The sequence below is a fragment of the Equus przewalskii genome, chromosome X, assembly GCF_037783145.1.
Source record: "Equus przewalskii isolate Varuska chromosome X, EquPr2, whole genome shotgun sequence".
Lineage (NCBI taxonomy): Eukaryota > Metazoa > Chordata > Mammalia > Perissodactyla > Equidae > Equus > Equus przewalskii.
The window spans coordinates 95424825-95441609 of NC_091863.1; the positions used below are offsets into that span (position 1 = coordinate 95424825).

Below are 16785 nucleotides of genomic sequence, written 5' to 3' on the forward strand. Positions count from 1 at the left end.
AATTCTCGGGGTTTTTCCCCTTAGCTTCAATCATTCAAATGATCCAAAACACCTTCTTTTGTTAATTAGCTGATTAAACTATGATAGTTATACTAATTTAAAACACAAGAGAAAAACTTAATCTGCTAACCTGTCATCCAGTCTGAGAACTCCATGATCTGGCTAAAACCTGGATATTCACAGAGTAAATAAAAATACATTTGAGTGCAGAACTGGAAAAAAAACAGTTTTATTTACACTTAAGACAAACTTATTTAACAAAAATAATTGAACAATTCTAGAACCCTTTGTCTTCTATCATTAAGTGTCCTTTGATGATGATGGCAAAACAGAAGGAGAGTTAGAGTATATTTTAAATCTCGGACTTATCAATTGCCGAAACTTTTCTGTTTTCTCAAAGTCTTGTGCCGTTTCTCTTGAAGTTATTATAAAGCATTGTTTTTAATCAAGATGGAATGGACTACTACTTGGCAGCTGATGCCTTGGAGCCAGATCTTCTCCTGTTTAAAGTTCTCAAGAAAAAAAAATAATTTGTCCCATTGGGTGGTTGCCTAAGGAAGCAAGGGCTTGGGTCCCTGCCCCGCACGGAAGACTACAGACGACCAGTAAGGGACCATTTCTAGATGCTTTTTGTCATGTTTCAGGCACTGAGCTGAAAGGGAAAGGGGAGAGAGGTGTGTGGTTCTCCCTCCCCCATCCCCACCCTCACCCTCAAACTTCTTGCTCTTTCTACCAGAGAGACCTTAAGGATTATCATTCTCTTCCTTGTACTTAATTTACCTCTAAGTGGTGAGACTGGGTGTACTTACTCCTACCCCCAAAAAAATATAAAACACAAAACAGATCTAAATTTCCTTATGTCTCTTTTGTCTGAGAACCTCAGAATGATTTAGATCTCATTCTCTGGAGGCTAGACTTCATGTTCTTCTCCCTCTTCTCTTCCTGAGAGAGGAAACAACTGTTTTTCCCCAGGGAAGACAAGTCTTTGCATTCTTCCGTCACCACGTAGCACTGATGGTCGTAGCAGTGATGGTCACCAAAGCTTCATGCCTGTAGGGCTGGCTCCCCTATCAACCTAGAAAAAGGGATTTCCTTTCCCATAGAGTCTGTTCTTTCAATTCCTTAGAGGGCAGTGTTGCTCCCTTTCCCAAGTCTTTGCACCCAAAATCTGACAGCTTAAGTTCTGCAAAGCTTTTTATTCCTCATTCTTTTCCCCAGTCACAGCTTTTTCCCTTTCTGTCCTACCTTAGGACTCTTACTTATCCTTCTGTCTAGCAGTCTCATTTTATCAAGGGTTGGACTGCTTCCCCATCCTCCAAACTCCTCCCCACTTTTTTCATGGGATAATTTGTGCTCAAGGTAGTGTTGTCTACTTGGACAGTTTGCATCTTGCTTTCCCTAGGACAACAGTTAAGAATACAGAAGCTACAGCTCTGAAGGGCAAAGTCAGGAATCCAGGTCACATACCAGAAAGATTAATAGCAGACTCTGCAAGACCACCTTATATAGTGCTACACAGGGCTACGGGAGACCCCTCAAACACGTGCCCTCCCCCTATTGAGATCTGTACACTGGCCACCAACTTGTTTCATCTGAAGATCTTTCCACTACTAGGGGGAATCAGAATTTTCCCCAAGCATTTTAAAGACCGTAACAAAGAAAAGGGTCCTCCTATCGTTGGATAGGTTGGTGGGTGTTGATGACGTAAGTAAACAAGGAGATATAGTCTCCTCTAGATAGAGATATGTCATCAGGCATAGGAATCAAGATAACACACTTAGCAAGAATGGTGGACTCTGAAGCTGAAAATCCACAATAGTAGTCATTACACCAGATGGTGCAACAGACTCCAAAAGTGGGTGTTGACTAGTTTGTTTCTGAGAAGAAACATAATTTACCCTCCTTCTACTTAAGATACACACCAGAAGACTCTCTCCCAAGATGCTTTTAGCCTCATCTGATCTCAAGCATAGGAGCGTGCCCCTTTTTGTCCTCCCCTAAATCACGGCATTCTAGAAAAATGCTTGATTTGGGAATCACTTAAAATAGTAATGTCCTTGGAGCAGACAGGAATTTTCCCCCCAGTCCTGGGCCTAGATGCCTGAGGCCTTCAGGGATTGACCCTTTTCTTTGTTAAGGAGTACGTTCTTTATCTCTTCACTCAAGTTTTGGGACCCTCTTCCTTAGAGCCTAGCTCTTGACTTCATAGAGGTGATCAAGTGAGAGGTCTTCTCCTAAACTTCCTAAACTTCTCCTAACGCACTACTACTCAAAGAGTGGTCCACAGACCACCTGCCAGTCTGAGAGCTGTTTGTTGCTGGTCAGCAAAATAAGGAGTATCATCTTAATTGTAAATCAGCTGTGTCACTGAGCACCATGCTGACTTTTTTTGTTTCATAGAAAGACTTTGTTGAAGAAGGAAGTGACGAATTGATTTACATTCTGGTGCAGGTTCCTTGTCTTGTTGTGGTCCTCCAGCACTTTGAATAGAACTCTCCTAGAATTCGATTACAGACCATTTTAGGCATGCTTATTTTCAGAAATGAAGTGTGTCATGCTCTATCTTCACTGTCTTTTATTTTCTAATTTCTTTGAACAAAAATGGCCCTCAAGGGGCCAGCCCGGTGGCACAGCGATTAAGTGCGCACGTTCCGCTTTGGTGGCCCAGGTTTTGCGGGTTCGGATCCCAGGTGTGGACATGGCACTGCTTAGCAAGCCATGCTGTGGTAGGTGTCCCACATATGAAGTAGAGGAAGATGGGCGCGGATGTTAGCTCAGGGCCAGTCTTCCTCAGCAAAGAGAGGAGGATTAGCAGCAGATGTTAGCTCAGGGCTAATCTTCCTCACAAAAAAAAAAAAAAGAATACCGTCTCTCTGTCATGGAAGTGTGGTGCTTACTCGATAACTTCTGTTCTATCAAGCATCCTACCAGAAGGTGTAGGTCTGGTTAGCTTTTATTTAGACAAGAAGAGTTGGCAAAATCCAAGTCCTGGTCTATGACCTTTTTTCTACGGGAATTCTGAGAAATCTCCTCAATATGAGGTCTGGCTTTTGTAAACCTTCCTTCTTCTTTCGCCAGCCTCTAACCCCAGGAAGCTTGCCAGATAGTTAGTAGTGAGTAGGTCATTGTTTCTAAGCATCGCTAGTAGAGAGGTTATAGAACAACAGACTGCAAAAGCTATTTGTTCCCTCCTGACCAGCCACTGTTAGAATTTGCTCTGCGACCAGCAACTTTTCACTGACTAGCAGATTCTGTTATAAGGAGACTGGATTTTCCTTAAACTCTAAAATTACAGCCCACTTCGATAAGGGTAAAGGTGGCACAGCAGGAGTGTTTGGACGTGTTCCCCTGTTCAGAATATGTAGGGCAACCACACGTCCTTTTATACCTGGACTCTTGCTTGACAGTAGCAATTTGGTCCACAATCCTACAGCAGCTGTTCTCAGCTTGAGCTCACTTCCTACTTCCCAGGGGTTCAGCTCCCTACTTCCCAGGGGTTCAGTACCCGTTGACTCCAATTATTTTCTTCTGTCTTGTGAAAGCTAGTTTGTTTATTGGTAGCTTTGTTTGGTAATAGTAATTGATCGAACACTTCTTATATGCTAGATTCTATTCTAAATACTTTACATTTCATTTAACTCTCGTAAGGCAGCTATTATCTCTCTTTTACAGATGATGAAACTTTTTACAGTCCCAGAGAGATAAAAATGTCTAAAATTACACAACTAGTGATAGAACTGGGTCTAACTCCAGAAGCTCTGGTTCTTTCAGTGCCTTGCCTTTTCTCCAAGGATGCTTCATCTCTGCCAACTGTTTTATATTTCTGCCTCTCTTACAAGTCCTAGGGTAGGCCTCCTCCAACAACCCACTTCCTTTTGCAATTCTCCAGTGAAATTAGGAACTAGAGATGGTTACAAAAGCTCACTCAGTGTTACCTGAAAAGTACACGCCCTCCTTCGATGAGAGACTGTAAACATACACGGGGTCAAAGTGTTCATAGCAATTTCCAGATTGCACTAGGGAAACGCTTGCTGTACTGGTCATCAAAGATGATCCGTAGAGAATAAAAGTTATTTGTAAATAACTTGAGCTCACTTTTTGGGGAAAAAGACTGATAGACTGTGTAGTTGATGGAAATAATTTATAAAATTCTTTTTTGCAACTGAAAATTATACTTATGACTGTGATCCTTACAAAAATATCTGTTTATTTTTAAGGGTAACCAATCCCTGTGAGGCTGTTATTTATAAAGCACTTCTTTTTAAAGAAAATTATTTTATTGAGGTCATATTGGTTTATAACGTTGTGCACATTATCACATTTCAGTTTCTGTATAGACTGCATCGTGTTCACCACCAATAGTCTAGTTTCCATCCGTCATCATACATATGCGCCCCTTTACCCCTTTTGCTCTCCCCTCACCCCATTCCCCTCTGGTAACCACCAGTCTGTTCTCCTTATCTATGTGTGTGTTTATCTTCAACATATGAGTGAAAATCATACAATATTTGTCTTTTTCTGTCTGACTTATTTTGCTTAGCATAATACCCTCAAGGTCCATCCATGTTGTCACAAATAGCACGATTTTGTCTTTTTTTATGCTGAGTAGTAATCCATTGTACACCACATCCTTATTCATTCATCCGTTCATGGGCACTTAGGTTGTTTCCAGGTCTTGGCTATTGTGAATAATGCTGTGATTAACATAGGAGAGCATATTTCTTTTTGAGTTAGAAGACACTTCTTTTTCTAATGAATTTACTTGACTGCTTTTTATTCACACAGAATTATTCTCTAATGGATGTTCAGCCTTCAAGAAAATTACTCCCAATATAGATGAAGAAGCAGCAATGAAAGAAGATGCTGGAATGATGGATGTCCATTATAGTGAAGTAAGACTCCTGGGCCTGCGTTGCCAGTTACATAAATTTAGCTTCTTAGAACTTATTTATATTAAAAAATTATTCCAGCTAACTTAATTTGGAAGGTAACTAAGGGTTGATGAACTGTGAGCATTAAGACTGTGCGAGGCAAAGATGTCCCTGGTTGGAATGTGGAGCGCTGTCTCTGGAACGGTTCCTATTGTCTGCTTTTAGAAATGCAACATTTATCATTCTCAAATGACCATCCCAGTAACCAGATCAGGGTCAACATACTTTGGAAAAATCTCCATAAAAAATATATAGTTAATAATGTAACAGCTAAGCAGAGTATGCATACAGATATTTTTAAAATGGAACATTTCTGCTCTGAACCTCATATATCAGCGAACAGCTTCAGTTGTCCATCAGTCAGCAAATATTTATTGAGCACTGACTTATGAGCAAGGCTCTGTACTTGGCGATACAGGAGCTATCAAATAATTAGATATGGCTGATCCCTGACCTCTATTGTCTACCTGAAGAGAATACCATATATATCTGAATAATATAGACAACATGTTCTATGCAAAGTCAAAAGTGAGAGAGATGCCTTTGTGCTGAGGTAGAATAGAGGAGGTACGATTAGAGAGGGGTTAGAAGAGTGAGGACACCCTGAAGGCATTCTAAGCGAGGAGAACAGCAGGGACCAAAGTGAAGAGGTGGGAAAGTATAAGGCATGTTTGAGGCACAATAAGTGGATCCTTTTGGCTAAACCAGTGGGTTCACATAGAGAAGAGTAGTACTTGAGATCAGATTTTGAGGAACTTTGAATGTTTGGGCTTTATTCAGTAGAGTGTTAAATTGCAATCAAAGGTTTTTGAGCAGAATAATGACAAGATGACAGCAGAGAAGAGGGAAGGTTAATTTTCTGGTAATGTGGGAGATGTCTTGGAGGTAGATGGATAGGGGCTGGAGGCAGAGGCTAGAGAGCGGGCTGCCCTAAGAGTCCAGACATGAGACAGATGGGGCCTAAACCCAGATAGTGACAGATTTAGGAAACACTGTGCAGGACAGAGGAGCACTTGCTGGCTGTGGGAGAGGAGAAGCCAAAGGTAGCTCTGAGATTTGGGGATTTGGATATTACAGAAAAATGACAGGTGCATGATTTTATAGGGAAGATAATAACTCAGTTTTTGGTGTGTGTGGAATTTGAAGTAAAAGGTTATCAAAATGGAAATAACCATCAGGCCATTAGAAATTTGGAACCAAATCCAAGGGAGATCAGTATTGGAGATCCACATCTGGAAGTCCTATCTGTGTGAGAACCAAAGAAGGGTGAGAATGGGAGATGGTATGGCCAGTGAACACCAGAGAACCACAGAGTGAACCATAGAGAAGTTCACGATTAAAGAATGAGAAAACAAAAAAAACAAAGAGACGAACAGCAAAAGCAGAGAGATTTGAGGGTTGTCGTCCCATAGAAATACATTTTTTTAAGTTGTATTAAGAAACTTAAGCAATCAGGTTAAACTGAGACACTTTATAAATACTTTGTGAATTGTTTTTTAAAATACGAGCAAATCTCAAGTTAGCTCTGGTTCGTTTAGCTAAAATGATATGCCTAGAAGCTTTACCTACTGTTTCTGTGTTAGTCTCTCTCCTCATCAGTAAAATAAAGACAATAATACTATCCTGGTCACTTCACAATAAACGTGAAGGCTCTTTTTAAGTCATTAAATGCTACATAAATGTCAAGCCTTATCACTGACCTACTTGACAGTGAAATTTCCTTTTAGCCCCAGAACCTAGAAGAGTAGACATTTAAAACATGTTTGCTGAATTAATTAGTCATAACAGAGAATCAGGATACTTGAATTTTAATCCCAGTACACTGCAAAGACTTGGGTAAGTTAATTCACTTTTTGGGTCTTAGATGATTTTCCAGAGACTTCCAGTTTTTGTGAGGTTTTTTTGGCAGCAGAGCAAGGGTATATTCACAAGGCAGCCAAGCGAGGAGATGGGAGAATAAATCTCAAATCTGCCTTCCCAAAAATGGGGACTAGGAATATTTGTGGGAAAAGGGGTGGGGTGGTCCAAAGTGTGGGGATAGATGATTCAAGGTAAGGAGAAGTGAGGTAACTGATGTTCTGTGCAAGCATAGTCAAGCTTCATGGCTCTTCATAGCATGCGTGTTCACAAAATGGTGGCATTGACAGGATCTGAGGGTAGAGTTTTTGGCTTCCTGATGTCAGGAGTTCACCTAGCAGACACCTGCGCAGGCCCAGTCGGTGGGTTGGTGATTTTGACCAACCCAAACTGGACAGGGGTCAACTCTTAGTTCCTGAAAAACAACTCAGGCATCCATTACCATGGTGACACCAGTGTCAGGGAGATGTTATCCATGAAGAACCTAGTGGAAGTTAGCTAATATATTGCCCATCTACTTGCCTTTTAAAAATAAGCAGCACAGGGCCCGGCCCCGTGGCCGAGTGGTTAAGTTTGCCTGCTCTGCTTCAGCGGCCCAGGCTTTCACCGATTCGGATCCTGGGCGCGGACATGGCACCGCTCATCAGGCCATGCTGAGGTGGCATCCCACATGCCACAACTAGAAGGACCCACAACTAAAAATATACAACTATGTACCAGGGGGCTTTGGGGAGAAAAAGGAAAAAATGAAATCTTTAAAAATAAATAAATAAGTAAGCAGCACAGCTAACACCAAGCAGAACAACTAATGACTGCAATTAATAATTGCTAAAAAAACTTTAGTTGCTGGTTATTAATGACTAACTGTACACCGGTTTCAATATACGAATAATACAGGTTTCCATTTTGATGAAGTCCAACTTTACTATTTTTTTCTTTTGTCACTTGTGCTTTTAGTCTCATATAAGAAACTATTGCCTAATCCAAGGTCACAAAGATTTACGCCTGTGTTTTCTCTGAGTACTACAGTTTTAGTATTTACATTGAGGTCTGTGATCCATTTTGAGTTAATTTTTTTACATGTGCAGTAGGGGTCCAGTTTCATTCTTTTGCATGTGGATATACAATTGTCCCAGCATCCTTTGTTGAACAAACTATTGTTTTGCCATTGAGTCAGTTGCCTGTAAATCTATGGGTTATTTCTGAACTCTCAATTCTTTTCCATTGCTATATATGTCTATCCTTATTCCAGTACCGCACTATCTTGATTAGTGTAGTTTTGTAGTCCGTTTTGAAATTGGGAAGAATGAGTGTTTCAACTTTGTTCTTTCTCAAGATTCTTTTGGCTATTCTGAGTCCCTTGCATTTCCATGTGAATTTTAGGATCAGCTTGCCAATTTCCACACAACAAAAGGCAGCTGAGGTTTTGATAGGCTTGCATAGAGTCTACAGAACAAATAGGGGAGTACTGCATCTTAACAGTATTACAGAGACTTCCAGTTTTTATGGGCTGACAACAGAAAGATTCAGGGGAGTTTGTGGGAGAGAAATGGTTCAGCACAACTGAACAACGCAACTTCCAAACAGCAGCCTCACCTTATTCATAGAAATGGTGTTGAGCCTGACCCTTTTTTATACTCTCAGGGACAGTGGTTCTGTTTCTTACTAGTCAAGAACTATCATCAGTTTTCTATGTAAACACATTTGTTGGAACTCTTTAGTGTTCTACAGTAATAGTCTATGCATACTTTTAATCTGATGAGTACAGATAGAGGAACTCTTCTGTTTTCTACAGTAATAGTTTATACATACTTTTAATTTGATGTATACGGATAGAATCATGGTCTACAAAGTGCCATTTTATGTTTCAATTTACATAATAAGGCTTCTTCCTCATGCCCTAGCCAATGAAAAAATAACTGATGCTGATTTTCAAGTTTTATTGAAATGAAGAATACAAATTGTTGTCCATTTAGTGCCTGTATTTAAATACATGAGTTAAACTAATAATGATGAGATTTAATTTGTTTTTAAGACTGCATTTCTGACTTTCGATTTGCAGTAGTTTTGAAAGATATAATTAACATAGAATAAAATGCACATATCTTAAGTGAGCAGTATGATGAATTTTGGCAATCATATATACCCGTGTAACTTACCACCAGAAACAAGAAATAGAACATGTTCATTCCCCCAGAAAGTTCCCTTGTACCCATTTCCAGTCAGTCTCCCCACCCCTACCACCTGATTTGTGTCACCATAGATTCATTTGCCTGTATTTTGGTGTCATAAAAGTGGAATCATTCACTACATACCTTTTTGTACCTGGCTTCCTTTGCTTAACCTAATGTTTTGGGGATACATCCATGTTGTTGAGTATATCAAAAGTTTGTTCTTTTGCATTACTAAATAACATTCCATTGTATTGATATATGATTTTTTTTAATCGATTCTCCTGTTGATGGATTTTGGATTGTTTCCAGTTTGGGGCTATTGTGAATAAGGCTGCTTTAAACATTCTTATCTATGACTTTTTATAGACATGTATGCTTTCATTTTTCTTGGGGAAATACTTAGGAGTGAAATTATTGGATCCTAGGGAAGTTAGATATTTACCTTTATAAGAAATTGCCAAACAGTTATTCAAAGGGACCATTTTACACTCCCACCAGCAGTAGATGAGAATTTTGGTTGCTCCCATCCTCAGCATATCTGATGTTGCTGGTCTTTTTTTCTTTTTGCCATTCTATTAAGATGAATTGGTGTCTCATGGTGGTTTTTGTTTGTATTTCCCCAGTGACTGATGATGTTGAGTACTTTTTTGTGCGCTCCTTTACCTTTCATATTTCTTCTTTTGTGAAATTTTTGTTCAAGTCTTTTGCCCATTTTTAGAAATTGCGTTGCTCATTTTTTGTTCTTGATTTGTAGAAGTTCTTTCTCTATTCTAGATATAAGTCCTTTGTCACATATATGTGCTGCAAATTTATTTGCCAGTCTTTGATTTATTAATTGTCTTAATTGAGTCTTTTATTGAACAGAAAGTTTTAGTTTTGATAAAATCCCATTTATCATTTTTTAATGGTTTGTTCTTTTAGTGTCTGGTCCGAGAGATCTTTGCTTGCCTCAAGGTTGTGAAGATATGGTCTTATATTTTGTTGTATAAACTTTGTTTCTGAATTTTACGCATAGGTCTACAATCTATCGAAATTCATTTTTCAGCATGGAATAAGATGGAGGTCAAGGTTCGTTTTTTTCTAGACAGATATTTAGATGGTCCACATCATTTGGGGAAAGATAAAACTTTCCTTTTGCCCCATTGAATTACTTTGGCGTCTTAGTCAAATTTCAGTTCTTCACATATGTGTGGGCTATTTCTGGACTCTGTTCTCTACCACTGATCTATTCGTCCATCTTGACGCCAATATCACACTGTCTTGATTACTCTAACTTCATAAGTCTTGACATCATGTAATGTTAGCCCCCCAACTTTATTCTTCAAAGTCATTTTGGCTATTCTACATGCCTTGAATTTTCATATAAAATTTTAGAATCATCATATCTGTTTCCTCACAATAGCCTGCTGGAAGTTTTTTAGGGATTTTGTTAAATTTATATATCACTACATGGAGAATGGAGAGCTTAACAATATTGAGTCTTTCAATCAATGAACATTTAGTTAGTTAGTTATTTAGTTCTGCCTGAAAATTAATTTTCAGGGAAGAAGTCTTTTGCTGGATTTACTGTTAGACAATTGATGTTTTGGTGCTATTGTGAATAGTATTGCTTGATTTTTTATTTTATTTTTCAATTTCTTGTTGCTAGTTTATAGAAATACAGTTCCTTTTGTATGTTGATCTTATAGTCTGCAGCCTTGCTAAATCCACTTATTAGTTTTAGTAGTTTGTGTATTCCTTAGGATTTTCTACATACACAATCATGTCATCTGCATAGAAAGACAGTTTTACATTTGCCGTGTGTATGCCTTTTCTCTCTTTTCCTTGCCTTATTGCACTGGCTGGGATCTTCAGCATAATGTTAAATAGAAGAGGTGAGAGCAGACATTCTTGAGTTGTTTTCAAACTTAGAAGAGTATTCAGTCTGTAGGTTTTTAGAAGATACCCTTTATCAGATTGAGGAAGATCTATTCTATTTCTTGTTTCCTAAGAGTTCTTTTTTAGGATCATGAAGGGGTGTCAAGTTTTTCAAATGCCTTTTCTTCATCTATTGCTGGAGATATCATTATTCTCTTTTATTCTGTTTATGTGCTATATAAAATTGATTTTTCTCCTAATTGTAAGCCAAGTTTACATTCCTGGGACAAACCTCACTGATTTGTAACAGATTTTTAATTCCCCCAAAGTTCTTCCTTCCCACTGTTGCTGGAAGTTTTAATTTGACTATTAAATGTTAATACACAGATCATTTATTCAAGTAGTGACATTTGACGAACGTCTGCTGCGCACTGCCACTATACTAGTGACTGAAGAAAACAATATAAATAAGATATTGTCTCCCTACTCTTGAAGGGTCACAGGCTATTTGAAAAGTCAGATACACAGATAATGGGCAAGTATAGTGATAAATATCCACCCAATGAATTATCAGAGTGAGAAAAAAGGTGTCTAGTGTCGTGCTACTCTGTGTTGATCAGGAGAAGGATCCTGGAAGAGGTGGTACCTAGGCTGTTCTAAAGGGATTAACCAGGTGAGAGGGATTAAAAGACAAAAGGGTACAGCATGAACAATGTCACAAAGTTAAGACAACACCTCGGTGCTACCGGGGAACTGCTAGTAAATCGTTGTTGGAACATGAGCTACAAGGCTGGGCATGATGAATGATGAGATCATAGAAGTACGGGCCAGATCATTGCACGCTTTGTGTGCCAAATGAAAGAGCTTGTCCTTTGTTCTGTGAATGATGGGGAGCCATCTGAGATTTTAAGAAAGGGAGAGGGACATGGTCTGGTTTACATTTTAATCAGAACTCTGTGGCATATTTGTAGATAGATTTGAAAGTGCTAAGACCGGAGGCAGGAAGATCAGTTAGGAAAAAATAATGAGGTCTTGAACTTTAGCAATGAGAGTAGGAAGGGTCAGATTTCAGAAATATTTAGGAAGTAAAAGTGGCAGAACTTGGTGATGAACTGATTAGAGGAGGAGTAAAGAAAGAGAGTGTATTAATTTGCTAGGGTTGCCATAACAAACTGGGTGGCTTAAACAACAGAAATTTATTTTCTCACAGTTCTAGAGTCTGGAAGTCTGAAATCAAGGTGTCATCAGGACCGTGCTTCCTTTGAGACTCTGGGTAGAATCCTTCGTTGCCTCTTCCTAGCTTCTGGTGGTTGCTGTCAATCTTTGGCATCCTTTGACTTGTAGCTGCATTACTCCAATCTCTACCTCTGTAGTCACATGGTGTTCTCCCTGTATGTCTCTGTCTTATAAGGCTACCAGTCTTCTTGGATTAAGAGCACACTCTGCTTCACTATGACTTCACCTTAACTAATTACATCTGCAATGACCTTATATCCAAATAAGGTCACATTCTCAGGTACCAGGAGTCAGGACTTCAGTTTATCTTTTTGAGGTACCCAGTTCAACCCATAAAGTCAAAATTGCTCTTAGCTTTCTACCTAAGGGTTTATAGAGTGTTGACACTGGCTAGATAGGAAACACAAGTGAAAGAGCTAGTTTAGGAAAAAGATGAATTCAAAACTGTCTAAAGGACATACAAGAAAAGCCATTTGAGCAAATCAGTTCTATAGGTGTGAAGTACATCTCTTTAAGATAGAAACAAGCTGTTAAAGACTTTTAGATAGCATCAGTAATTGGCTTCATCTTTTTATTGTTGAGAACATGAGGTGATGGTTCACAAAATAGTTTGTTTTATAGCAGCTGTTATTCTGGCGAGGTCTGAGATCTCTATCTTGAGCTCTTAGCCTATCATTCTCACTAAGTTTAGAACCAACAGTCAGGCTGGAAGCATTCTTTACCAAAGTCATATTTTAATAAACGCTTTTATCACTGACGCAGGAGCTTGAAATTTGTCACATTTTCTTAAGACTGTATTATGTGTAAATAGTAATTTCAATATAAAGGAAAAATAATGGACACTTACAGGCTTGATGAAATGTACCTGTTAGACATTCAGACATCCTCAGTTTGAAGCAAACAATATAGCTCCTTTTAAAGATACTCCTAGGGCCAGCCTGGTGGCATAGTGTTAAGTTCACGTGCTCTGCTTTGGTGGCCTGGGGTTCTCAGGTTCAGATCCTGGGCATGGCCCTAGCACAGCTCGTCAAGCCACGCTGTAGTGGCATCCCACATAAAATAGAGGAAGATTGGCATAGATGTGAGCTCAGGACCAATCTTCCTCCCTCCCCAAAAAATTGGAATTAAAGATACTCCTTCTCAATGTGTTACTATTAGTAAATACAGTTAACATCTTCATTATGTGAATAAACAGAATAAATAGGTGTCATTTACTACTGTCAATATTTAAGTTTTTTGCTAAACTTTAAACCTTTTATTTATTTGTTTTGTTTTGGTTAGGAATATTGGTCTTGAGCTAACATCTCTTGCCAATCTTCGTCTTTTTTTTTCTTCCTCAAAGCCCCAGTACATAGTTGTTTATCCTAGTTGTAGGTCATTGTAGTTCTTCTATGTAGGATGGCCTAATGAGTGGTACATAGATCCCTGCCCAGGATCCAAACCAGCAAACCCTGGGCCACTGAAGTGGAGTGCATGAACTTAACCACTCGGCCAAGGGGCTGGCCCCCAATATTTAATATTTTTAAGAGTGGTTTCAATTTCAAATATGTCAAGTATTTGATTTAGAAAATAGTTAACACATATATTCCTTTGCATTTCATTAAATTTAGTACATTCTGTCTGTCCTTTAACTTGAAATGGTTCAAAATTTATTTGCCCAGACCTCTAACACTATCTTTAATTCCTGATTGCATTTTTCTCTTAATGCAGGAAGTTTTGCTGGAGTTGCTAGAACAATGTGTGGATGGCTTATGGAAAGCAGAACGTTATGAAGTAATTTCTGAGATTTCCAAATTGATCATTCCAATTTATGAGAAACGTCGTGAGTTTGAGGTAGGTAATTTAAACATTTGCATCATTGGCCTATTTGTTGTTGAATTGTGAGAGTTCTTTATATTTTCTGGATACTAAACCTTTATCAGATCTATGATTTGATATTTTAGTCTTAGAAAAATAGTAATATAGTATGTTACTATCACTCTACGATGTGCCTCCTGAAGACTAGAAGGTTAATTATATTATGACATTTGCATTTTATCATACAGTATACTTAACTTAGTGTATCACTTTGACACATTTTTCCAGTTTGAAAGTTAAGATCCTTAAAATGCTGTGAGATCCTAAAATTAGAATCCTACCTTATATTCATATAAATTTTCCAAATGAAATTAAGGGTAAAACATCCAAACTGTAAATTGAAATTTCGATCATGCCAGTGGTTCTCAAAACATTTTTATCTAGCGGTCTCCCCCTTCCCCTCAGGGCATAAAAAAATCAATGTTGTCTTCACTAAACCTTCCCTAAAAAAACTGTTGAATTCCCGTGTTGCCCTGGGAAGAGGCATAGGCATGATTCCATTCTTTGCAAGTTGATGGGGAGACTAAAGATGCTGGCAGATGACAATGGGGGAGATAATAAGACACTAGTAATAGCCCTATTATGAGGAGTTTTTCTAATTTAGTCTGTCAAATAAAACTGTTGATAAAGGGTAGTTAATAAAGAGTAATAGTATAGTGAAGAACTGTTGCCACCAGCACTGAATAGGAAATTTCTATATTCTAACCTCTGAGTCCATATCGACGTTTCTACCTCTGCTGTCCTGGGGTGGGGTGATTTAGGATTCAAGCCACATTTTTTTTAAAAGCAAAGCAGTTCACCCTTAAATATAACAAGTAGTCTTTTATTGTTGAAGTGTCCAAGAGTGAAAAGGTATATGTTTAATTTCATCTGGGTAGTGTTCTAATCTCCGCTCCAGATTGGCTCTGATCAAACTCACTTTTTCTTCCCCAGTCCTAGGTCCTTCTCTCTTTGCCATACTTTAGGTGTATATGGGGCATGCCTGAAAAAGCATAGTGAAGTTCAAGTGATCATATTAGTAAGCAAGAGTTAAATAATTTGGTCTAGGTCATATAGGATGGCACAGAATAGCCTATGAGACAAGACAAGAATTGGCATTACCCCTTCTATCTAAGCATTACAGTATCCTAAGAACATTTGTAAAAGTTTCAAAATACTCACTTTCTTACTCTGAAGTTAAAGATCAGGCTCTCAGAAACCCAGGGAGCATTTTACTACTAAGGAAATGATAGTTTCTATAGGGGGACTACTCCTATTTCCTTGTATAGGGGTGTAAGGTTCTGTATGGATCCCACAGCGTTCTGCATGAGATGAAGTAATTGTTTCTAGGACGCCGATGTATAATTTTTCAGTGTACCTTTATGGGGTGGACTGAAAAGTGTCAGAGATAGCAGCCATAAAAGTAAGCGAAATTTCCCTCTAATTGAGCTCAACTGCAGGAAATAATGTGGAAAGAATTTTAGAGAGAGAACATCTACTTCTGTACTCCCCTTTTTTTATTGAAGTGAAATTCAATCCAATTAACCATTTCCAAGTGTACAAATTCAGTGGCATTTAGTACATTCATGATGTTGTGTACCCAGTGCCTCTCTTTAGTTTCAAAGTATTTTCATCACTCCAGAAAAACACCCCATACCCATTAAGTAATCACTTCCCACCCCATTCCCCACCCTGGTAACCAGTAAACTGCTTTCTGTCTCTGTGGGTTTGCCTATTCTGGATGTGTCATAAAAAAGGATTAATAGAAGATGTGACCGTTGGTGTCTGGCTTCTTTCACTTAGCATAACATTTAGAGGTCTCTCCAAATTGAAGCGTGTATTAGAATTCATTCCTTTTTATGGCTGAATGGTATTCCAGTGTGTGGATATGCCACAATTTGTTTGTCCATTTATCCATTGCCAGACACTTGGGTTGTTTCCACCTTTTGGCTATTATGAATAGTGCTGTTATAAACATTCATGTATAAGTTTCTATGCGGCCATGTTTTCATTTATCTTGAGTATACCTAGGAATGGAATTGCTGGGTCATATGGTAATTCTGTGTATAACTTTTGAGTAACCACCAAACTGTTTTCCCTCTTCACTTCCCACCAGCAACATACACATTCCACTTTCTGACCAACACTTGCTGTCTTTGGTTTTGTGTTGGAAACCATCCTAGTGGATGTGAAGTGGTATCACATTGTGGTTTTGCTTTGTGTTTCCTTAATGACCAATGATTTTGAATATTTTTTCATATACTTGTTGACCATTTGTTTTTCTTCTTTGGAGAAATGTCTGTTCAAGTCCTTTGCTCATTTTTAAATTGGTTTGTCTGTCTTTTTGTTGGTGAATTTTGAGAGTTCTTCATATTTTCTGGGTACAAAAACTTTATCAGATCTGTGACTTACAAGCATTTTCTCCCATTCTGTAAGTGATCTTTTCACATTCTTGATAATATTCTTTCCACAATGTGCTTCCTTTTTCTGGGTGGGCAGAAGAATATAATCTTTGAAAACGTTTGTGACCTCGTCGAAGAGCAGTCCTCACTGAGGCTTACACTATTATTTTTGTATCTGCATTTCATTTTCATTTCCAAAAGCTTTAGCGTGAATTGTTTATCCTCATCTTTCCATGTAAGGGCTCAAGCAAAGCATTTTGCTGCTCTTTCAGTTAAAATAATTTAGACATATAGAAAATAGTAGTCAATAGGGGCTGGCCCCGTGGCCGAGTGGTTGAGTTCGCGCGCTCCGCTGCAGGCGGCCCAGTGTTTCGTCGGTTCGAATCCTGGGCGCGGACATGGCACTGCTCATCAGACCACGCTGAGGCAGCGTCCCACATACCACAACTAGAAGGACCCACAACAAAGAATATACAACTATGTACCGGGGGG

General features: G+C 38.7%; 1 protein-coding gene across 5 annotated transcripts in view; it reads left to right on the forward strand.

Moving 5' to 3' along the window:
* Positions 1–16785, forward strand: part of DOCK11 (dedicator of cytokinesis 11) — a 180606-nt gene that overhangs the window by 147294 nt on the left and 16527 nt on the right. For all 5 annotated transcript variants that reach the window (XM_070604660.1, XM_070604663.1, XM_070604664.1 and 2 more), the window contains 2 exons: positions 4786–4892; positions 13766–13888. In XM_070604660.1, the coding sequence (XP_070460761.1) occupies positions 4786–4892; positions 13766–13888 (230 nt within the window). The remainder of the gene's footprint in view (positions 1–4785; positions 4893–13765; positions 13889–16785) is intronic.